Genomic DNA, 16,906 nt, shown 5'->3' with positions numbered 1-16,906 from the left:
GGCAAAAGCTCATTATTTTGATGTAGTCCCAGTGGTTTAATTTTGCTTTTGTTGCCTTTGCCTGAGGAGACTCGTCTAGAAAAATGTTTCTACAGCTGATGCCAGAGGTATTATGGCCTGTGTTTTCTTCTAGGAATTTTTTTGGCTTTAGGTCTCACATTTAGGACTTTAATCCATTTTGAGCCTGTTTTGTGTGTGGTGTAAGTGGTCCAGTTTCATTGCTTTGCATGTAGCTGTCCATTTGTTGAAGAGCTTTACTTTTCCCCATGATATATTCTTGCCTCCTTTGTTGTAGGAGTTCACGCTTGATTGACCAGATAAGCATGGGTTTATTTCTGAGCTCTCCTTGGGTTCCATTATCTTTGTGTGTGATGTTGTGTTGGTGCCATACTGTTTTGATTACTACAGCTTTGTAGTATGTCTTGCAGTCTGGAATTGCAATATCTCCAGCTTCGTTCTTCTTTCTAAAGGTTGTTTTGGCTCTTTGGGGGATCTTTTGTAGTTCCATACAAATTTTAAGGTTATTTTAGTTCTATGAAAAATGCTGTTGGTATTTTGATAGACATTGCATTGAATCTGTAGGTTGTTTTGGTTAGTATGGACCTTTTAACAGTACTGGCTCTTTCGGTTCGTGAGCATGAAATATCTTTCCATTTGTGTCATCTTCAGTTTCTTTCATCAGTATTTTATAGTTTCATAGTATAGGTCTTTCAGCTCCTTCATTAAGTTTATTTCTAGGTATTTTATTTTTGGTGCTATTGTAAATGCCATTATTTTAATAAAAAAAAATAAACCTACTTTGTTGAGAGAGTTTTATCATGAATGGGTGTTGTACTTTGTTAAATGCTTTTTCTTCACCAATTGAGATGAGCATATGGTTTTTATCTTTTCCATTATTAATGTGATATATCACCTGGATTGATTTGCAGATATTTGTACCACACTTGTATCTGTGGAATAAATCCCACTTGCTCATAGTGAATAATTTTTGTAATGTTGGATTCGATTTGCCAATATTTTGTTGAGGATTTTTACATCTGTGTTCATCAGAGATATTGGCCTATAGTCTTTTGTGGGTTTTTGTTTGGTTTTTGCTTTGTTTTGGTAGTGTCTTTATCTGATTTTGGTATAGGTAATTCTGGCCTTGTAGAATGAATTTGGAATCTTCCCTTTCCCTCTGTTTTTGGTAATAGTTTTATCTTTATTTTTTCCAAAGATTTTATTTATTTATTTGAAAGAGAGCAAGCGCGGACAGGTGGAAGGGCAGAAGCAGGGAGCCCAACACGGGGCTCGATCCCAGGACCCTGGGATCATGACCCGAGCTGAAGGCAGAGGCTTAACCCACTGAGCCACCCAGGTTCCCCTAGATTTCCTATTCCTGATTCAGCTTTCAAGGTTATGTTTTTAGGAATCGATCCATTTCTTCCTGGTTGTCCAATTTGTGGGCATATACTTTTTTGTAATATTCTCTTTTTAAAAAATGTTTTTAAAAGATTTTATTTTAGAGTGTGCATGCATAGAGAGAGTTGGGGGGAGGAGCCGTGGGAGAGGGAGGGAATCTCAAACAGACTCCTCACTGAGTACAGAGCCCAACATGGGGCTTGATCTTGACCCCAAGATCATGACCTGAGCCAAAGTCAAGAGTTGGATGCTTGGGGTACCTGGATGACTCAGTCGTTAAGCATCTGCCTTCGGCTTGAGTCATGCTTCCGGTGTCCTGGGATTGAGCCCCACAGCAGGGCTGGCTCCCTCCTCAGTGGGAAGCCTGCTTCTCCCTCTCCCATGCCCCCACTTGTGTTCTCTCTCTCGCTGTGTTTTTCTGTCAAATAAAAAAAAAAAAAAAAAAGAGTTGGATGCTTAACTGATGGAGCCACCCAGGCTCCCAGATGCTCTCTTTATAATTTTTTGTATTTCTGTGGTGGTCGTTATTTCTTCTCCTTCATTTCTGATTTTATTTGAGTCTTTTTTTTTTTAATGAGTCTAGCTAAAGGACTAAGTCTATTTCTTTTTCCTTTTTTTTTTTTTAATGAGTCCAGTTAAAGGTCTGTCAGTTAATCTTTTCAAAGAACCAGCTCCTGGTTTCATTGATCTGTTCTGGGTTTTATTTCATTTATTTCATTTTATTTTGTTATTTCCTTTATTTCTGCTCCAATCTTTATTATTACCTTCTTCCTACTGGCTTTGGGCTTTGTTCTTTCTCTAGCTCTTTTAGGTGTTAAGGTTACATTATTTATTTGAGATTTTTCTTGCTTTGTGGTATAAGCCTGCATTGTTAAATTGTCAGAATCTTCTATCTTTAATAGCTTTTGCTGCAGCCCAAAGATACTGGACCATTGTGTTCTCATTTTCCTTTGTCTCCATGTATTTTTTTATTCACTCTTTGATTTCATGGTTGACTCATTCATTGTTCAGTAGCCTCCATGTAGTTGTATTCTTTCCAGATTTTTTTCTTATGGTTGATTACTAGTTGCATACTGTTGTGGTTGGAGATGTATGGGATGACTTCAATCTTGTTGAATTTGAGACTCGTTTTGTGGCCTAATGTGTGCTCTGTTTTGGAGTATATTTACTGTACACTTGAAAAGAATGTATAATCTGCTCTTTTAAGATGGAACCTTTTGAATGTATCTGTTAGCCCCATCTGGTCCAGCATTTCCTTCAAAGCCACTGTTTCCTCATTGATTTTCTGTCTCAATGTTCTGTGCATTAACGTAAGCGGGGTGTGTTAAACTCCCTTACTATTATTGTATCACTATCAATTACTTCCTTTATATTTGTGATTAGCTGTTTTATATATTTGGATGCTACTATGTTGGGTGCAAAAGTATTTACATTGTTCTTTTTTTTTTTTTTTAAGATTTTATTTTTAAGTAATCTCTGCACCCAGTGTGGAGCTCAAACTCACAACTCCGAGATCAAGAGTTGCACGCTCCCACTGAGCCAGTGGGGTGCCCCACAATTGTTGTATCTTCTTAGTGGATTGTTCCCTTTATGACTGTATGGTGTCCTCCCTTGTTTTTTCTTATGGTCTCTGTTTTAAAGTCTGTTTTGTCCAATATATATATTGCTCCCACAGCTTTCATGTCCATTTGCACAATCACGTTTTTTCATCCCTTCGCTTTCAGTCTACATGTATGTTTAGGTCTGAGGTGGTTCTCCTATTGGCAGCATATAGATGGGTCTTGCTTTTTTTTTTTTTTTTTTAAGATGAATCTGTTTATTTAGAGCAAGAGAGAGCCACATAGCGGGGAGGGCAGAGGGAGAGAATCTTCAAGCAGACTCCCTGTTGAGCAAGGAGCCTGGTGCAGGCATGATTCCACAACCCATGAAATCATGATCTGAGCCAAAACCTGAGCCACCCAGGTGCCCCATAGATGGGTCTGCCTTTTTTGTCCATTTAGTCACCCTGTGTGATTGGAGCAGTTGGTCCGTTTGCATTGAAAGTAGTTATTAATAGGTCCATACTTACTGCTGTTTTGTTACCTGCTGTATGTTTGTTCTCTGTTGCTGGGTCTTTAAGGGTGGACCCTGTTTCCTTTTGCCCTCCAGCTCTCCCAGAGCTAAGCCTGCTGATCATTAAGATACCTGGAGGAAAGCCCTGCTGATTGTAAAGGCAGGCTAAGTTAAGCCCCACTGGTTTTTAAAGCCAAATGATATAGGGACTCGCCTCTCCAGTGCAGGTCCCTCCTGTCTGATGCCTGGTGTGGCTGGGGTCTGCTCTGCTCCCTTCTCCGTGCTTGTGGTGTCCCTCCAGTTGGTGGTTAGTTTGGCTCCCAACTGTGTCTCTGCCCCTTCTACTGTTTTCAGTGTGGCCTCCTCTCTGTGATTAACTGTGTGATGTCTGTTTTGCCAGTCTTTGGGTTTGTTTTCTGGGTTAGGTGCTCTGCTGTGGCTGTTACCTAGGTATGTCCATGGGAGGAGGTGAGCTTACAATCTTCTTACTTTGCCATCTTCCCAGAAGTCCTATATGCCTGTTTTTTGGTTTTTTTTTTTTTAAGATTTTATTTATTTATTTGACAGAGATCACAAGTAGGTAGAGAGGCAGGCAGAGAGAGAGGAGGAAGCAGGCTCCCTGCCAAGCAGAGAGCCCGATGCGGGGCTCGATCTCAGGACCCTGGGATCATGACCTGAACCAAAGGCAGAGGCTTTAACCCACTGAGCCACCCAGGCACCCCTGTGCCTGTGTTTTTAATCTCCGCAATCTTACTGGGAAAATGCAGTCTCCCTGTTGTAATTTATTACAACAAATAAATTGCATTTATTTATCATTTTGTTCACGTTTGACAGTTAAACTTTTTTTTGTGTAAACTTTGTCCAGGTCTTGTTCCATTTTTCCATTCTTACTGGTTGTAAGAGCAATTTGATACTATGAAAATTAGTCCTCTGTTTCCATATTATTACAGCAAATGTTTTTTTCCAGTGTATCACTTGTCTTTTGACTTCATTTCATGCCGTATAGGTTTCTGATTTTTACGTTGTTAGACTGATATTTATCCTTATTGTTTCTAGGTTTTGTGCCATGTTCGCAAAGGCCTTTCCTTAGAAATTATTCTTAAAAGATACAGAATGGAGAAAAGGATAATGTGGTTTTTTTTTAATTTTTCTTTTTTTTGAGGATTTTATTTATTTATTTGACAGACAGAGATCACAAGTAGGCAGAGAGGCAGGGGGAGAGATGTGGGAGCAGGCTCCCCGCTGAGCAGAGAGCCCGATGCGGGGCTCGATCCCAGGACTGCGGGATCATGAGCCGAAGGCAGAGGCTTTAACCCACTGAGCCACCCAGGCGCCCCACGGATAATGTTCTAAAACCAAGATTATATAAACAGTGACTGAGCAATGGTTAAATGAAAGAAATTGGTGCCGTGAAACTATATTATACGCTTTGTGTCTTTTAGGTTTTCTCATGCAGTTTTTAAGAGCATTGGCAGAATATCATCAGTCCAAAGCGAGCCGTGATACGGAAACGCAGACAAATTCAACATTTCCTAGCAAAGACTCTCTCGGTAACTGTAGCCTTCTTTCAGAATTTTAATGGTTCTGCTTTCTCAATGACTTCATTTACTGTATTATGAGCTTGTTCCTTGTCCGGGAGGGATACAACCCGCAGGTGGCGGGGGGGGGGGGCTCGTTTCCTCTGGCATCGCTGTGGGAAGGGACCCGAACTTCTCTCCAGTACTGCTCCCTCCTCTTGCGACTGCTAAGGCTGCACCTTCCACGTCTCAAGGGGACTCCAAAGGCCCACGTTCTTCCTTGTGTGTTGCAATTCAACCTCTCTTAACTGGCAGGTTCTTCCCTGTGTCTCATCTAACTTAATTTTATAGCCACTACCTGAGAAATCCTAGATGACTTGCACTGTAGAAAACTAGAGAAGTTAGTGGTGTATCACTTCAGTTTATAGTTGTGGAAATGGGGGTCCACAGAGGAAGAGCAACTTGGAAGCAAGTCTGGGGTAGAACTGATAATAGAGTCCAGGTTTTCCGAAATTGTGTGATTAATCGATTTCTTGGCCCTTCCCAAGTCTTAACGAGTAATGGTGCTTTTAACCTGTAAGAAGATAAGCCTATAATCTGTAAAAGTTACACTGTATAATGAGGCCTTTAATTTATTTTGGCATAGCTTTTATTCCATTGGGAATATGGTATGTGCTTATTCTAGAGCAGTGCTGTCCAATAATATGAGCCACATGTGTAATTTTTAATGGCCTAGTAGCCATAGTAAAAAAAAAAAAAAACAAAACCCACAGGTGACTTTGTTTTAATTTATTTTATTTAACTCAATATGACCAAAATATTCCAACATGTAATCAATATAAGAAAAAAACTAATGAGATTAGATAAAATTTCTATGTTCAGTCCTTAAAATCTGGTGCGTCTTTTACACTTAAAGCACATGTCAGTTCAGATGGTCACATTTTGTCTGCTTAGTGGCCTCATGCGGCTAGAGAGTCCTGTATTGAACAGTAACAATTACAGAGCATTTGGTAAATACAGAAAGGACAACGGAAAGTGTGTCTAAAATTCTCTAAAGGGACGAACACTGCTGGTACCTCTGCCAGGCTTTTACCCTGTATATCTTCTTTGGTGGGTGGTGGTGGTGGTCCTCTAGGTCGAGGTTTGCATGCCGCGTGGCTCATGCTGATCCGCAGTTGGTTTGAGGGCTGTGGGTCCTGCAGATGGCAGGAGACTATGGGACAGCCCGTGGGCCTGGTCTCAGTCCCCGTTAGGCCGTCACGTAGTTGCTTAGCCCTCTAGGACTCAAACTGTAGCGGGCACTTTCCTTTCCTAGAAAGCAGAGGAGTTGAAGTACATGATCTTTGTTTATTTTAAGGTCAGTGTTCTGAATGTGTGAGTCACACCTTTAACCAAAGTCCACTGAAAGTGCTCTCTGCCTTGGCATTTAGGGACTAGAAAGAGAATCCAGTGTTTTCTGGCTTATACTGTACACTTTGCTTTCTTCGCCCCTGATATTTGAGGATGAAAAATTTCCAACACGCAGGAAGGTTGAAATAGTTGGATGCTGAACACTGGTGTACCTAGATTCTCCCAATAAATTTGTGTGATACTTGCTCAAGCCCTTGTTTGTCCCATCCGTTAATCCGTCTTAATTTTTTGATGTTTCAGAGTCAGTGGCAGAGATCCCTACACTTCCCCCTAAGTATACTCTTCGCTTCGCTTTTGAACAGAGCTCTAGCCTCGTGCTCACCTGACCGCATCTCTCTATCCTAACTTCCTGTGTTGTTGTTTTTTAATAGTGAAAAAGCTTCAGCTCATTGATGATCAGTTTGCTGATGCTTACCCTCGGTGTCCCAAGTTAGAATCTTTAGAACTAAAGTTAAGTGCATATAAGAGAGAAATAGAACAGCAGCTTCGGGAAGAAATGTGTCAAAAGGTAAGTTGTATCTTGTTGCTCTTAGCAGGGGTGATACTGGTGCTTGTCTTTTATTGTCTTGGTCTTAGGTATAAGGGAGAAAATGTGGAATCTTTACTAATGAATGGGAAACTATTGCACATAAGATTCTGTCTAATTAATGTCATTTTTTGGTGCTTTTTGAATGAACGCTACAGGTACAGTGAATGAGAGGAAACTAAAGAGTTAAACTGAATGTATTTAAGTGCAGCATTCGTGTTAACTCTAACCATCAAGAGAGAAGTTACTTCTTTAGTATAGTTATTGGTATTTACAGTTATTTGTAATCAATTGGCAGTTAAAGTATTTTAAAGATACGGAAATAGCAAAAGTTAAAATGGAAGAGAAAAGAAAGTCTGAGAGGGAATTAGCTGAGTTCCGGGACGAACTGGAGCGAGCTTGTCAAGCAAAATCTGAAGTCCTCATTTCTCGGGAAAAGATGGCCCTTGAGAGAATTCAAAAGCACCAAGAGGTAACATTTTAAATTTATTTACTGGGTGTCTGTTTCCTGCAGCTCTTAGTAGAGGGGCTTAAGGTCCGAGACTGGGATGGGACAGTCGGTCAGACGGGACAGAGCCCTACGAGGGTGCTAGGGATTGGGCTCAAGGGCACAAGTAGAAGGATTGGCCTATAAGCGATATGCAGACTTCATTGCTCTGAAATTGCTGGAAGGAAAGCACTGTGAGTGTGAACATCCATGTGGGGATTGTGAGAAACTCACACTGAATAAGCTTCGTCCTCTCGGGCAGGTTTGAGGGTTGGGGGGCAGCTTCCAGAAGAGGATCAGCAGTTGCATTACGGCTGTGTGGGGGGAGAGGCAGAGCAACGCCCCAAAGCAGATAGGACGGCCGGCGCCGTGTTGAGGGCCCGGCTGAGACGGGCAGCCTGCGTCTGATACCGACCAAACGGGGCGCTTGTGGGCGATTGTCCTGTTCCAGTTCTTGGGAGGCCTTGTAAGGTCAGCGAGGGTAGAAAGAGGCCCTTGTGGAGTGGAGCTTTATGGAGCTGAAGTGACTTGGCTTGACAAAGGCAGCCTGTTTAGTTAAAGATTTGGGGGTTCAGTGGGGGTGGTGAAGGGAGCCAGTAGGAAAGCTGCTAACCCAGGGGAGAAGGGAGAGCCACGTGGCAGTGTCCGAGACCTCAAGGACAAGGTCTGCGGCTACCGACAGGAGGACGGATAAGTGTGGGTCAAGAGGTTAAGGTTTCAGGCCGACTGGCCACAACACGCTGTGTGCTGCCATTGGGTCAAAGTGCGGGGTCCCCAGAGCAGCGGAGTCCAGGCCTGCAGAAGTCAGCCAGGTGGCTGTTTGATCTTCTCTCGTGGAAAGTGATGGGACAGGAGGTGGAAAGGTTGTGGGTCCATTCTTGTAGGAAGATCCAGTTCCTTTCACAAGGGGCTGTCTTCGACCTGCCCGGCTTGGGACCACAAAGACTGTGGTCCACAAAGACTGCGTCCCGCCGGCAACTCTTGAGAGAGCTCTTGATCGGGGCTTTGCGGTCACACCCAGCCGGCTCATGCTGACCGCACCCCAGTATGATTTTGTTTACTTTATCTGGTGATTGGGCTCCTCCAAAAATAAATGTGGGCAGCACCGTCTGTCTTTGAGATGACTGGATTATGTTTAGATAAATAAGGGCATCCTCAAGTCAGGTGACTGACTCGTTCAGCCCAGTCGGCTACCAGACCAGAATGTTCATTTAGTTAACTGATGCTCTAAGGGCTCTGGACAGGAGGGCCCTCCTCACGCACAGCATTGTGTCTTTCTTCCACCACCCGGAATGCCCTTCTCCTTCTGTCTCTGATGAAACGTTCTTGGCCTTCAAAATCCGGCTTGAATGTTACCTGCTTGTGACGCCTTCCCTGGTCTATGGACCCATTCAGCTGCCGCTCCAGCCGCGGTCTTTCTGTAGTTCGGTTATAACATCCTCACGGCATCGTCTGATTATTTCTCTCTCCCTGACTAAACTGTGAATTTTGGAAAGGTGGGACCTGTATCTCTGCGTCTTTCTCTGGCCAGCTCCAAGAGTGCTGTTTGACACAGGCTAGGTATTCTGTGAAGCCTTTTGCTCAGTGAACGCACAAATGGAAGTGAGGCCCATTCCTTCAGCTTGCTGCTGCTGAGTCAGAATGACTTAGGAACGGGAACTTTCCGACAGCAACAGAACCAGGAGCGTTCTAGTCTTCGGGAGCTTTATTGCCAAATACACATTTTGTCATTTCTTTCCTTGCTGAAGCACTTACCAAATTTTAAGTGTCTGAGAGATACTACGTAGAATAAATAGATGAGGGATGTTAGGAATACAGGCTAACGGAGTTTCACAGTCTTTGAAGGAGGGAACACATATTTGGATTTGGGCGAGGAATTAGGAAAACGCACCTCCATTCAGAGCCTCTTAAAAGGGAAATTGTGGCACTAAATGTCTGGAGTTTGTTCTCCGGAACTTAGGAAACAGGTTGTTAGTTCAGATCTGTTTTATTTCCTTTAGCTTGCTTACTGAAAATTAACGCTTTCTTACGCAGATGGAAACCAGAGAAATTTATGCTCAGAGGCAGCTTCTACTAAAAGATATAGATTTGCTAAGAGGCAGAGAAGCGGAGCTGAGGCAGCGAATGGAAGCTTTTGAATTGTGAGTAACGGAGATTTTTTTCACATATTCAGAATGAATGAGATTTTAAAGAACTAAATAGGTGTCTTAATAGTCCGATGCTAATTGCCAAGTGGAGTTTTGGATGTAAAAGTGACAACACCTGATTTTAAAAGGCACAAGAGAGACAAAGACTAGGTTTTCATTTATGAGATATTAGGGTGAAAGCAGAATGAGGCACCATCATTGGGCTACAGTAAGACCAGACACATAATTTGAAGAAGCTAATGATGCTTTGACAAATCCCATGTTTCTCACTTACGGGCCGTCATTCAGCTCTCAGAGTTGCATGTGCACATAGCACCTGAACTCCAGACACCCAGACCTTCCACCTTTACCTGCTCTGCTGCCAAAAAAAAAAAAAAGGAAATATGTTAGCTCTGACTCTTGAGTTGTCCTGGGTGAAACTGTTTCTCCTGGTGTTGTGTTACTTTTCTAAGTGCTCATGGATGTATCAGCCTTCACGTCTTACCTGGGATTAATACCAGGCTCACCAGTCTGTAGTTGGTGGAATGAGCTTTCTTTCCCATTTGGGATCTTGACATTCATAGATACTCCAGGAGTCCGATTTTATTGAAGTTTGTTTCCATCTTCATTAATGTTTTTTCATTCTCTTAGGCTCTGTTCATTTGATTTCTTCTCTCTGCCTTTCTTACTCTCCTTTTCGCGGTACGGAAGTGGCACATGGATAATGAGAGAGAAAAGTAAAGGCACAAAATGTGTGCAGATTATTGGTTACATAATCATGATTATATTGTCATTTCCTTACCTCCACCTCTCCGACTCCTCCTGTCTAAGCATGTTAAACTAAAGTGGATTTAATGCGCCTTTGCCTTCCAGATTAGCCAGCAGAGGGAGCTCTAACACAAAGGATTTATCTTTTACTTGGAACAGGTGGCGTTCATAGGTCTCACTGTGGTTTGGTCTAAGTACCTGTGAATTCCTGGCTCCAGAGTTGGTTTTGTGGGTGATGGGGGGGGGGTGTCTCACCATGAAAAGCACTCCGTTCTCCGGATTTGGAGGTTCTGAAGCACCCATCTATCGTTTTCCTCTTTCTTTTGGCACTCTTTCGACATTCAGTTGATGGATTATTAAATGCCAAAAATGAATCTTCTATCTATAATTCTTATGGGCTCATCAATTAAGTCTCACAGTTAGAAATAATATTCTAGAAGAAATAAGCATTTAAGTACACTAGAGTTTGGGTTGTAGCTTTGTGACTAAAAACATCACTCTTTCATCCCTAAATTGATGATGGCCATCGATTCGCTGGAACCTCTTTTTGAGTGTGGTAAGAGACCACTTTGATCTTAGTACATTCACCCTCCCCATAGCCAGGAGCCACTGGATAATTCCGTCTGGTAGTTGATGAACTAAGTCAGTTCATTAAGTAGATGGAGGAACTAAAACACAGGTGATTTTTTTCCCCTAAATTTGTTACTTCAGATATTGTGGTTTTCTTATTTGCTTTCTCTGTTTTTGCTAATTTCAGGGCTCAGAGGCTGGAAGAGGAAAAAAATAAAAGCATAGCTGACGCACTTAGGAAGAAGGAGCTGGATATAAAGGGCATTGAGGAGAGCTATGACCAGAAGCTCAAGAATGAACTTCTCAAGTAATTGCTTGGCACTGCTAAAGGAATCCTGTGTTCCATTGAGTTGCTAGAAACACAGCAACACTGATGAAATAGATAAGATGGACAGTTTATGGCAACATTTGGTGTTTAAAAAAATACACGTTTTCATTGGTAGTCACACCTTTCCCGTGAATGTTTAAGATGGGTTTAAAAAGGTACCGAGAATGGCATCCTCTGCTCATTCTTACTCGTAGCTTCTCTGACACTGACTGAAGGCTTATGGTTTGCTTCAGTTTTTAGGACACATTAGGATTTGCTCGGTTTTCACAGCTGAGCAGTTGCAAAGTTGGAAGTATGATCACTTTCCGTTCTCGCCTCACGGCACGAAGATGGGGATAGGCCACGATTTCTCTCGTGGCCTTCTTCCTGCTTACAGCGTTTGTCGCTGAACGTGTGCCCGGTATTCCTTCAAGGTTCCTCCAAGTCCGAATCCAGAAAAAGGCTTAGCTCTGTGAAGTAAAACACAGCACAGAAGAGGAGAAGATGGACAGATGTAGTGTCTGGGGCTTTCCTGTAGCCTGCGTTGTGTGTTCCGGTGAATAGTGTCCTCGTGCAAAGATGTTAAGCCCGTATGGTGGCTTTCCCTCCCGTGTGGCCCGGCAGCTGGCGCACGCCGCGTGCTCTCTTAGTACTAAGTGCGTGTGGACTGAAGCGATGGCTCCGCTCAGCTCCCCTGGCCGTGACTTAGTCATTGGCCTCTAACATTTTTGAGAGAGAGAGAGAATGAGAGAGGGAGGGAACAAGCAGGGAGGAGGGTTAGAGAGGGAGAAGCAGACTCACGGCTGAGCAGGGAGCCCAGTGTCGGGCTCCATCCCAGGACACGAGATCAGGACCTAAGTTGCAGGCAGGTGCTTAACTGACTGAACCACGTAGGCGCCCCCCACTGGCCTCACCTTATTGCCTTGCCCATAACTTGTCATGGGTATTCCACTCCGTAGTACCCACAAAGGTTTCTGGAGGTTATTCTTTAAAAGAATTCTGTTAAAAAAGAAAAGTAGCACCTTTTCATGTATCAGTTTTGAAATGATGAGTCTCATCTATGTACTATGTCTGCTCCTCTAACATACCAGCGAACACTGAAGTAAATCTAGTTGTCACACACATTTTTCTTCCCTTATTCCTCACAGTTTGCTAGCTTTGCCCAGCCGTGGATAGAATGAGCTGTTTGGTATCAGTTGTCGGGGTTTGGGTGTCCTCAGATGACTTTCGCAGGTGTTGAAGTTGGGAGAATATCACAGGATTGCTTCTCCTTCCTTTCTCTGGCCTCTGAACCAGAAAGTCCGCTGGTAACGGCTGGTGGAGGTGGCTGAAGCCGCGTGAGCTGTGCCTTGGGTATCGCTAATTCGGGTCTAATGCTGTTGGCAGTTGGCTCTCAGTACTGTGCTCCGCCTTGAAGGGCAAAAGTGCGTATCTTAGAGGGGGGAGAAAGGATAGGTGAATTGGATTGTAAGTGACTGATGTGGTTATCATTTGGGATCTAGAGTGTCACAAACGCTGTAAGTTGACCTTAATTTACTACCTCGTGTCCGTCGAGACCAACTGAGAAATAATTGCTCTCAGTAACCTCACAACAACTTCGGGACCCTTGATTTTTGTGTGATTGAGTTTTGGGACCTGATTAATAGGATCACAGCCGGGTTTTATGGACCTTCTATGTTCAGATCCCTGGCTTTTGTCTTGAGAGAGCCTGAGGTTTACCTGTTGTCACCTTGGGGTCCCCGGTGCTGTAGATAAGCTCATGTGTTGACGGCAGTCTGTCCGGGAAAGCGACCAGGAGCTCATTTTTGGTTCTTCTGATTGGCAGGTATCAACTTGAACTAAAAGATGACTATATCACCAGAACTAACAGGCTGATTGAAGAGGAAAGGAAGCATAAAGGTGACTGGGGGCAAGCTGTATTTTTCAGCACTGATATAGGCTGTTAGCTTTCCTAGTTGGGCCTCTTCTGTATCTTAAAAAAGACAGAGCTAACACATCCTTGTTACTACAAAAGTTACCTGTTTTTTGTTATCTTAATTTCACAAAGTAAAACACTCTCACTACATTTTTGTGAACCTTAGCGTTTAACCTTTTGTATATTCACAAAGGTCAGTGATTTATCAGCAGGATTTTATCCAACTTGATTTCAGTGTATTTTGATAAATGTGATTGTCAAGAAGGTGACAGCAACTTACTGACATCCCTTAAATACCACTCTTAACCATGAAAGAGACTTCATTTCTTCCTGAGGAAAATTTTGACTTCCCTGTCCCTGTGACCTAGTTTCTTATTTCTTTTACTTCTAGTGTATTTTTCTGTTTCGTGATATTTTCACACGATCGATAACCTCTTAAACTCTTGTAGACATTAGCCCAAAACTAGGAAAGCTGGATAATTTTTCAGTCTTTGAGGTATTTTGCATTTTAATATATGTGTAGCGGGAGGGCGTTTGCCGCATATTTGACAGCTGCAGCTAACATCCCATCACCTGTTGTGTAACAGGGCTTATTTCATGCTTGCCTGCTGATTTTTTTTTTTTTTTTTTTTTTTGGCCCTGACGTCTGCTTATTTAGATAATGAAATAGTAGTCATTAGAGCTGATCTATGGGCCATAAATTATTAAATGATTTTATATTCACTAAGAAAACATGATGATGTTAATTGGTTGGCTCTTTCTTTCAGAAAAAGCTATACACTTGCAAGAGGAGCTCACAGCTATTAATTCAAAAAAGGAAGAACTTAATCGTTCAGTAAATCGTGTCAAAGAGCTTGAGGTAATTGTTAAACCTGTTGTTTTGAAACAGACATTAAGACAATGTATGAAACTTCAATTTTAGTCATACGTAATTTATCTTCGTTTATCCTCTTGATGTGTCTGGACTGTTTATTCCGTGACTTTGTTGAGCCTTTAGTTGCATCTGGAAAATGGGGTAATGATCAGAAGCGCTAGCTTTGCAGGACAGGGGTGTACACGGTAGCAGCTGGATGAACTTGCCCCTGGCCCAGCTCTAGGGCAAAAGATGACTTGTACTGCGGGAGCTGGGGTCTCGTCGCGGAGAACCAGACTTCTGTCAAGGGGCCTTAATTCAGTCGTGATGCCCAGCTCTGGGCGGCCCGCCAGCTTACACGGAGGCAACCCTGTAAAGTCACCGTTCAAGTACCGGTTTTTCTGTTTCAATTGCAGCTTGAGTTAGAGTCTGTCCGAGCCCTGTCTTCGGCAGTAACCAAGCAGAACCATCTGCTGAATGAAAAGGTAAAAGAGATGAGTGACTATGCGCTCCTGAAAGAAGGGAAACTGGAGCTTCAGGCACAAAATAAATTACTTAAACAACAACTGGAAGAGACTAGAAGTGAAAACGTGCGTCTCCTAAACCGTAGGTCTTTTTTCTAATTGGCTTTGTAATTGCTATTAGCTTGGTATTCTGAAAGCGCTTTGTCCTGTCAGGGAAGTTTCAATTGGGAGGATTTTATAAAATTAAGATTCTCGAATCGGAGTTAATTTTTGCTTGCTGCTATGTAGTCGTGGCACTAAGACACAAGAGGGTCCCCAGCTCTCCTTGCCCACTGAACCCTCCGGACTGCTGGTGTCCGGCCAGTGGGGACACGATCAAGCGCTTGGAAGGAGGGAAGAGCGAGGTTGAGGTGATTGTGATCCCTTCTCCATCTCCTTGCGGAGTAGCCCTGGGCTGGCCCTGGGCCTCAGCAAAGTGGAATTCCTGACGCTCCAGCAGTGCCCTGTGCCTGCTCGCTCTGTCCAGCTCTGGGAGTGCCTCCCTTCTCGACCCTCCAGGCCTGAGGGCTGGTAACTGCGTGGCTGCAGTCCAGCCCAGGGAACTGTGCCACCCTTTGTGGCCACCCTGTGTAAGTGTCTCTTTATTAAAGGGTCTTCTGATGGCCCGTGCTGGGAACACCGTCTGCTTGCTTTCTGGACCCTGAGTGCCACTAACAGAGGCACAGGTCGGATCGGACCTAGGGGCCGTCACAGGCAGGCTTTGACAGCGTTCTTTCTGTGCCTCTATGCAGAGTAGAGGAGGGAGGTGGTCATTCACGTTCATTTGAGGATTTGAAGGAGTCCTTGTACTGGGAGTAGAACTCTGAAGAGTGGTAGAGTTTGCAGTTATGTGCATTAAATTCTTTTGTTCTGAAATTGGTGATTTGGGATTGCTCTTAGACCATTTAGCAAAACTAATGTTAATTATGTGCATACAAAGAAGGCGCGAAACCATCTTAAAGCCTCTTTAGCTGCTTGTGTGAAGGGAAATGAGAAAACTTCAGGTTGGTGATGACCAAGCTTTTTTACCTCCATAGGTATAGCTCAGCCATCTCCTGAGTTGGCGGTTTTTCAGAAAGAACTAAAGAAAGCAGAAGACGCTATTGCATTTGAGCATAAGGAGTTCGACAGCCACAAGAAGGCTTTGCAGAAACAGCTGCAGAGTGAAGTGAGTATTGCTCTGGGCTCATCTGGGTGTCAGGGCGGTGCACTTTGTGGGTGTGTAAACTCGGTGTGCGTCACACCAGCATAAATCAGATCTACTTTAACATGAGAAATTCCCCCTGTATGCTAATCATTCCACCAGTGTTGTTTCTCATCTGAGAAAATTCTTGAGTGATTGTGACATTATATTCATAATAGTGATACAATCAAGAGGAAAGTAAATTCCCCTACACACATGGTTTTCCAAGTCGTGATGGTGCCCATTGTTCAAAGTATCCCTTGATCCTCACCCCAAGACTTAATATTGTCTGTCTCCGTCCTGGAGTAGCTGCTGTGTGAGACGAGTAAAGAAGGAGCTAGAAAACTTGTTAGTGTGTTGTGTGGTTTCATAAGTATAAACCTGCTCAGAATTGGCAAAAAAAAGAATAAGCCAGAGGAGAGAATTGGTCCTTTTGAAATAAGCTGTGATTTGTCTTATGTTCATTTCTTTTCCTTCCCTAAATCTTTTCAGATCGAACATTCTGCACAGCTGAAGGCCCAGATAGTTGATTATGAGGACTCCGTAAAGAGGTTAACTATACAGGTTGCCGATTTGAAATTGCAACTGAAGCAAACCCAGACAGGTCAAAGACATTTTTAACACACGTGTGTGTGTGTCTGTGTGTGTGTGTGTGTGTGTGTGTGTGTGTAAAGCTTCTGATGTTTGTGAAAATGTAATGATGATTACTCAGTGAATTTTTAGTAATTCTCATAGCAGGGGAAGAGTTATAGAAATATGTCTCAGCTGAGAAGTAAAACTTGTATTTCAGGACTAGCAACCAGGTCCTCTGCTCTAGTGACCTGCTTTCACAGGTGCCCCATGACTCAGGAGAGGTGTGGTAGTGACACAGAGGTCCCCAGATTCATCCCGAACCTGGGCTTTCCTTTTTTGCGTGTGACCCTGCTGCAAAGACCAGTTGACTGTTCTGTGGTGTGACGTGTCCCCGGGCAGACGTGTACTCGCGTGCGAGAAGCAGGGCGGTCAGAAAAACGAGCACCACTGTGAGCGGAGTCCTTGTTTCAGATCCTCGTTGTGAAGTCCATTCTCTGACCCTGGGCACACTCCCTTGAACTTCCTTGGGCCTCAGTGTCCTCACTGTGTAACGGGGCTAGGAGTGGCGCTGGGCCGTGTGGATGAAGATGAAGCGAGATGGGTGGCAGTACGGGTCCTGGGACACACATGACACCGAGGGGGTGGTTGCTGCTGTCATTTTCTTACTCCCAATTTCACTGCTGTGCATGACGTCCGCCCCTTCCTACTTCGTAAC

At 43.5% G+C, this 16,906-nt stretch overlaps 1 protein-coding gene across 7 annotated transcripts in view; it reads left to right on the top strand.

Annotated features, from left to right (window-relative positions):
• OFD1 (OFD1 centriole and centriolar satellite protein) overlaps positions 1-16,906 on the top strand; it is a 46,907-nt gene that overhangs the window by 17,398 nt on the left and 12,603 nt on the right. For 6 of the 7 annotated variants that reach the window (XM_032880167.1, XM_032880168.1, XM_032880166.1 and 3 more), the window contains 10 exons: positions 4,896-5,003; positions 6,752-6,888; positions 7,205-7,378; positions 9,428-9,534; positions 11,045-11,164; positions 12,990-13,063; positions 13,847-13,938; positions 14,349-14,538; positions 15,473-15,603; positions 16,111-16,222. In XM_032880167.1, the coding sequence (XP_032736058.1) occupies positions 4,896-5,003; positions 6,752-6,888; positions 7,205-7,378; positions 9,428-9,534; positions 11,045-11,164; positions 12,990-13,063; positions 13,847-13,938; positions 14,349-14,538; positions 15,473-15,603; positions 16,111-16,222 (1,245 nt within the window). The remainder of the gene's footprint in view (positions 1-4,895; positions 5,004-6,751; positions 6,889-7,204; positions 7,379-9,427; positions 9,535-11,044; positions 11,165-12,989; positions 13,064-13,846; positions 13,939-14,348; positions 14,539-15,472; positions 15,604-16,110; positions 16,223-16,906) is intronic. The other variant, XM_032880172.1, reaches the window with a different exon arrangement.

Source organism: Lontra canadensis, unplaced genomic scaffold, assembly GCF_010015895.1.
Source record: "Lontra canadensis isolate GAN:19392208 unplaced genomic scaffold, GSC_riverotter_1.0 scaffold68, whole genome shotgun sequence".
NCBI classification, from domain to species: domain Eukaryota; kingdom Metazoa; phylum Chordata; class Mammalia; order Carnivora; family Mustelidae; genus Lontra; species Lontra canadensis.
The sequence above is the reverse complement of the archived record's forward strand: the minus strand, read 5'-3'. Positions and strand labels throughout refer to the sequence as shown.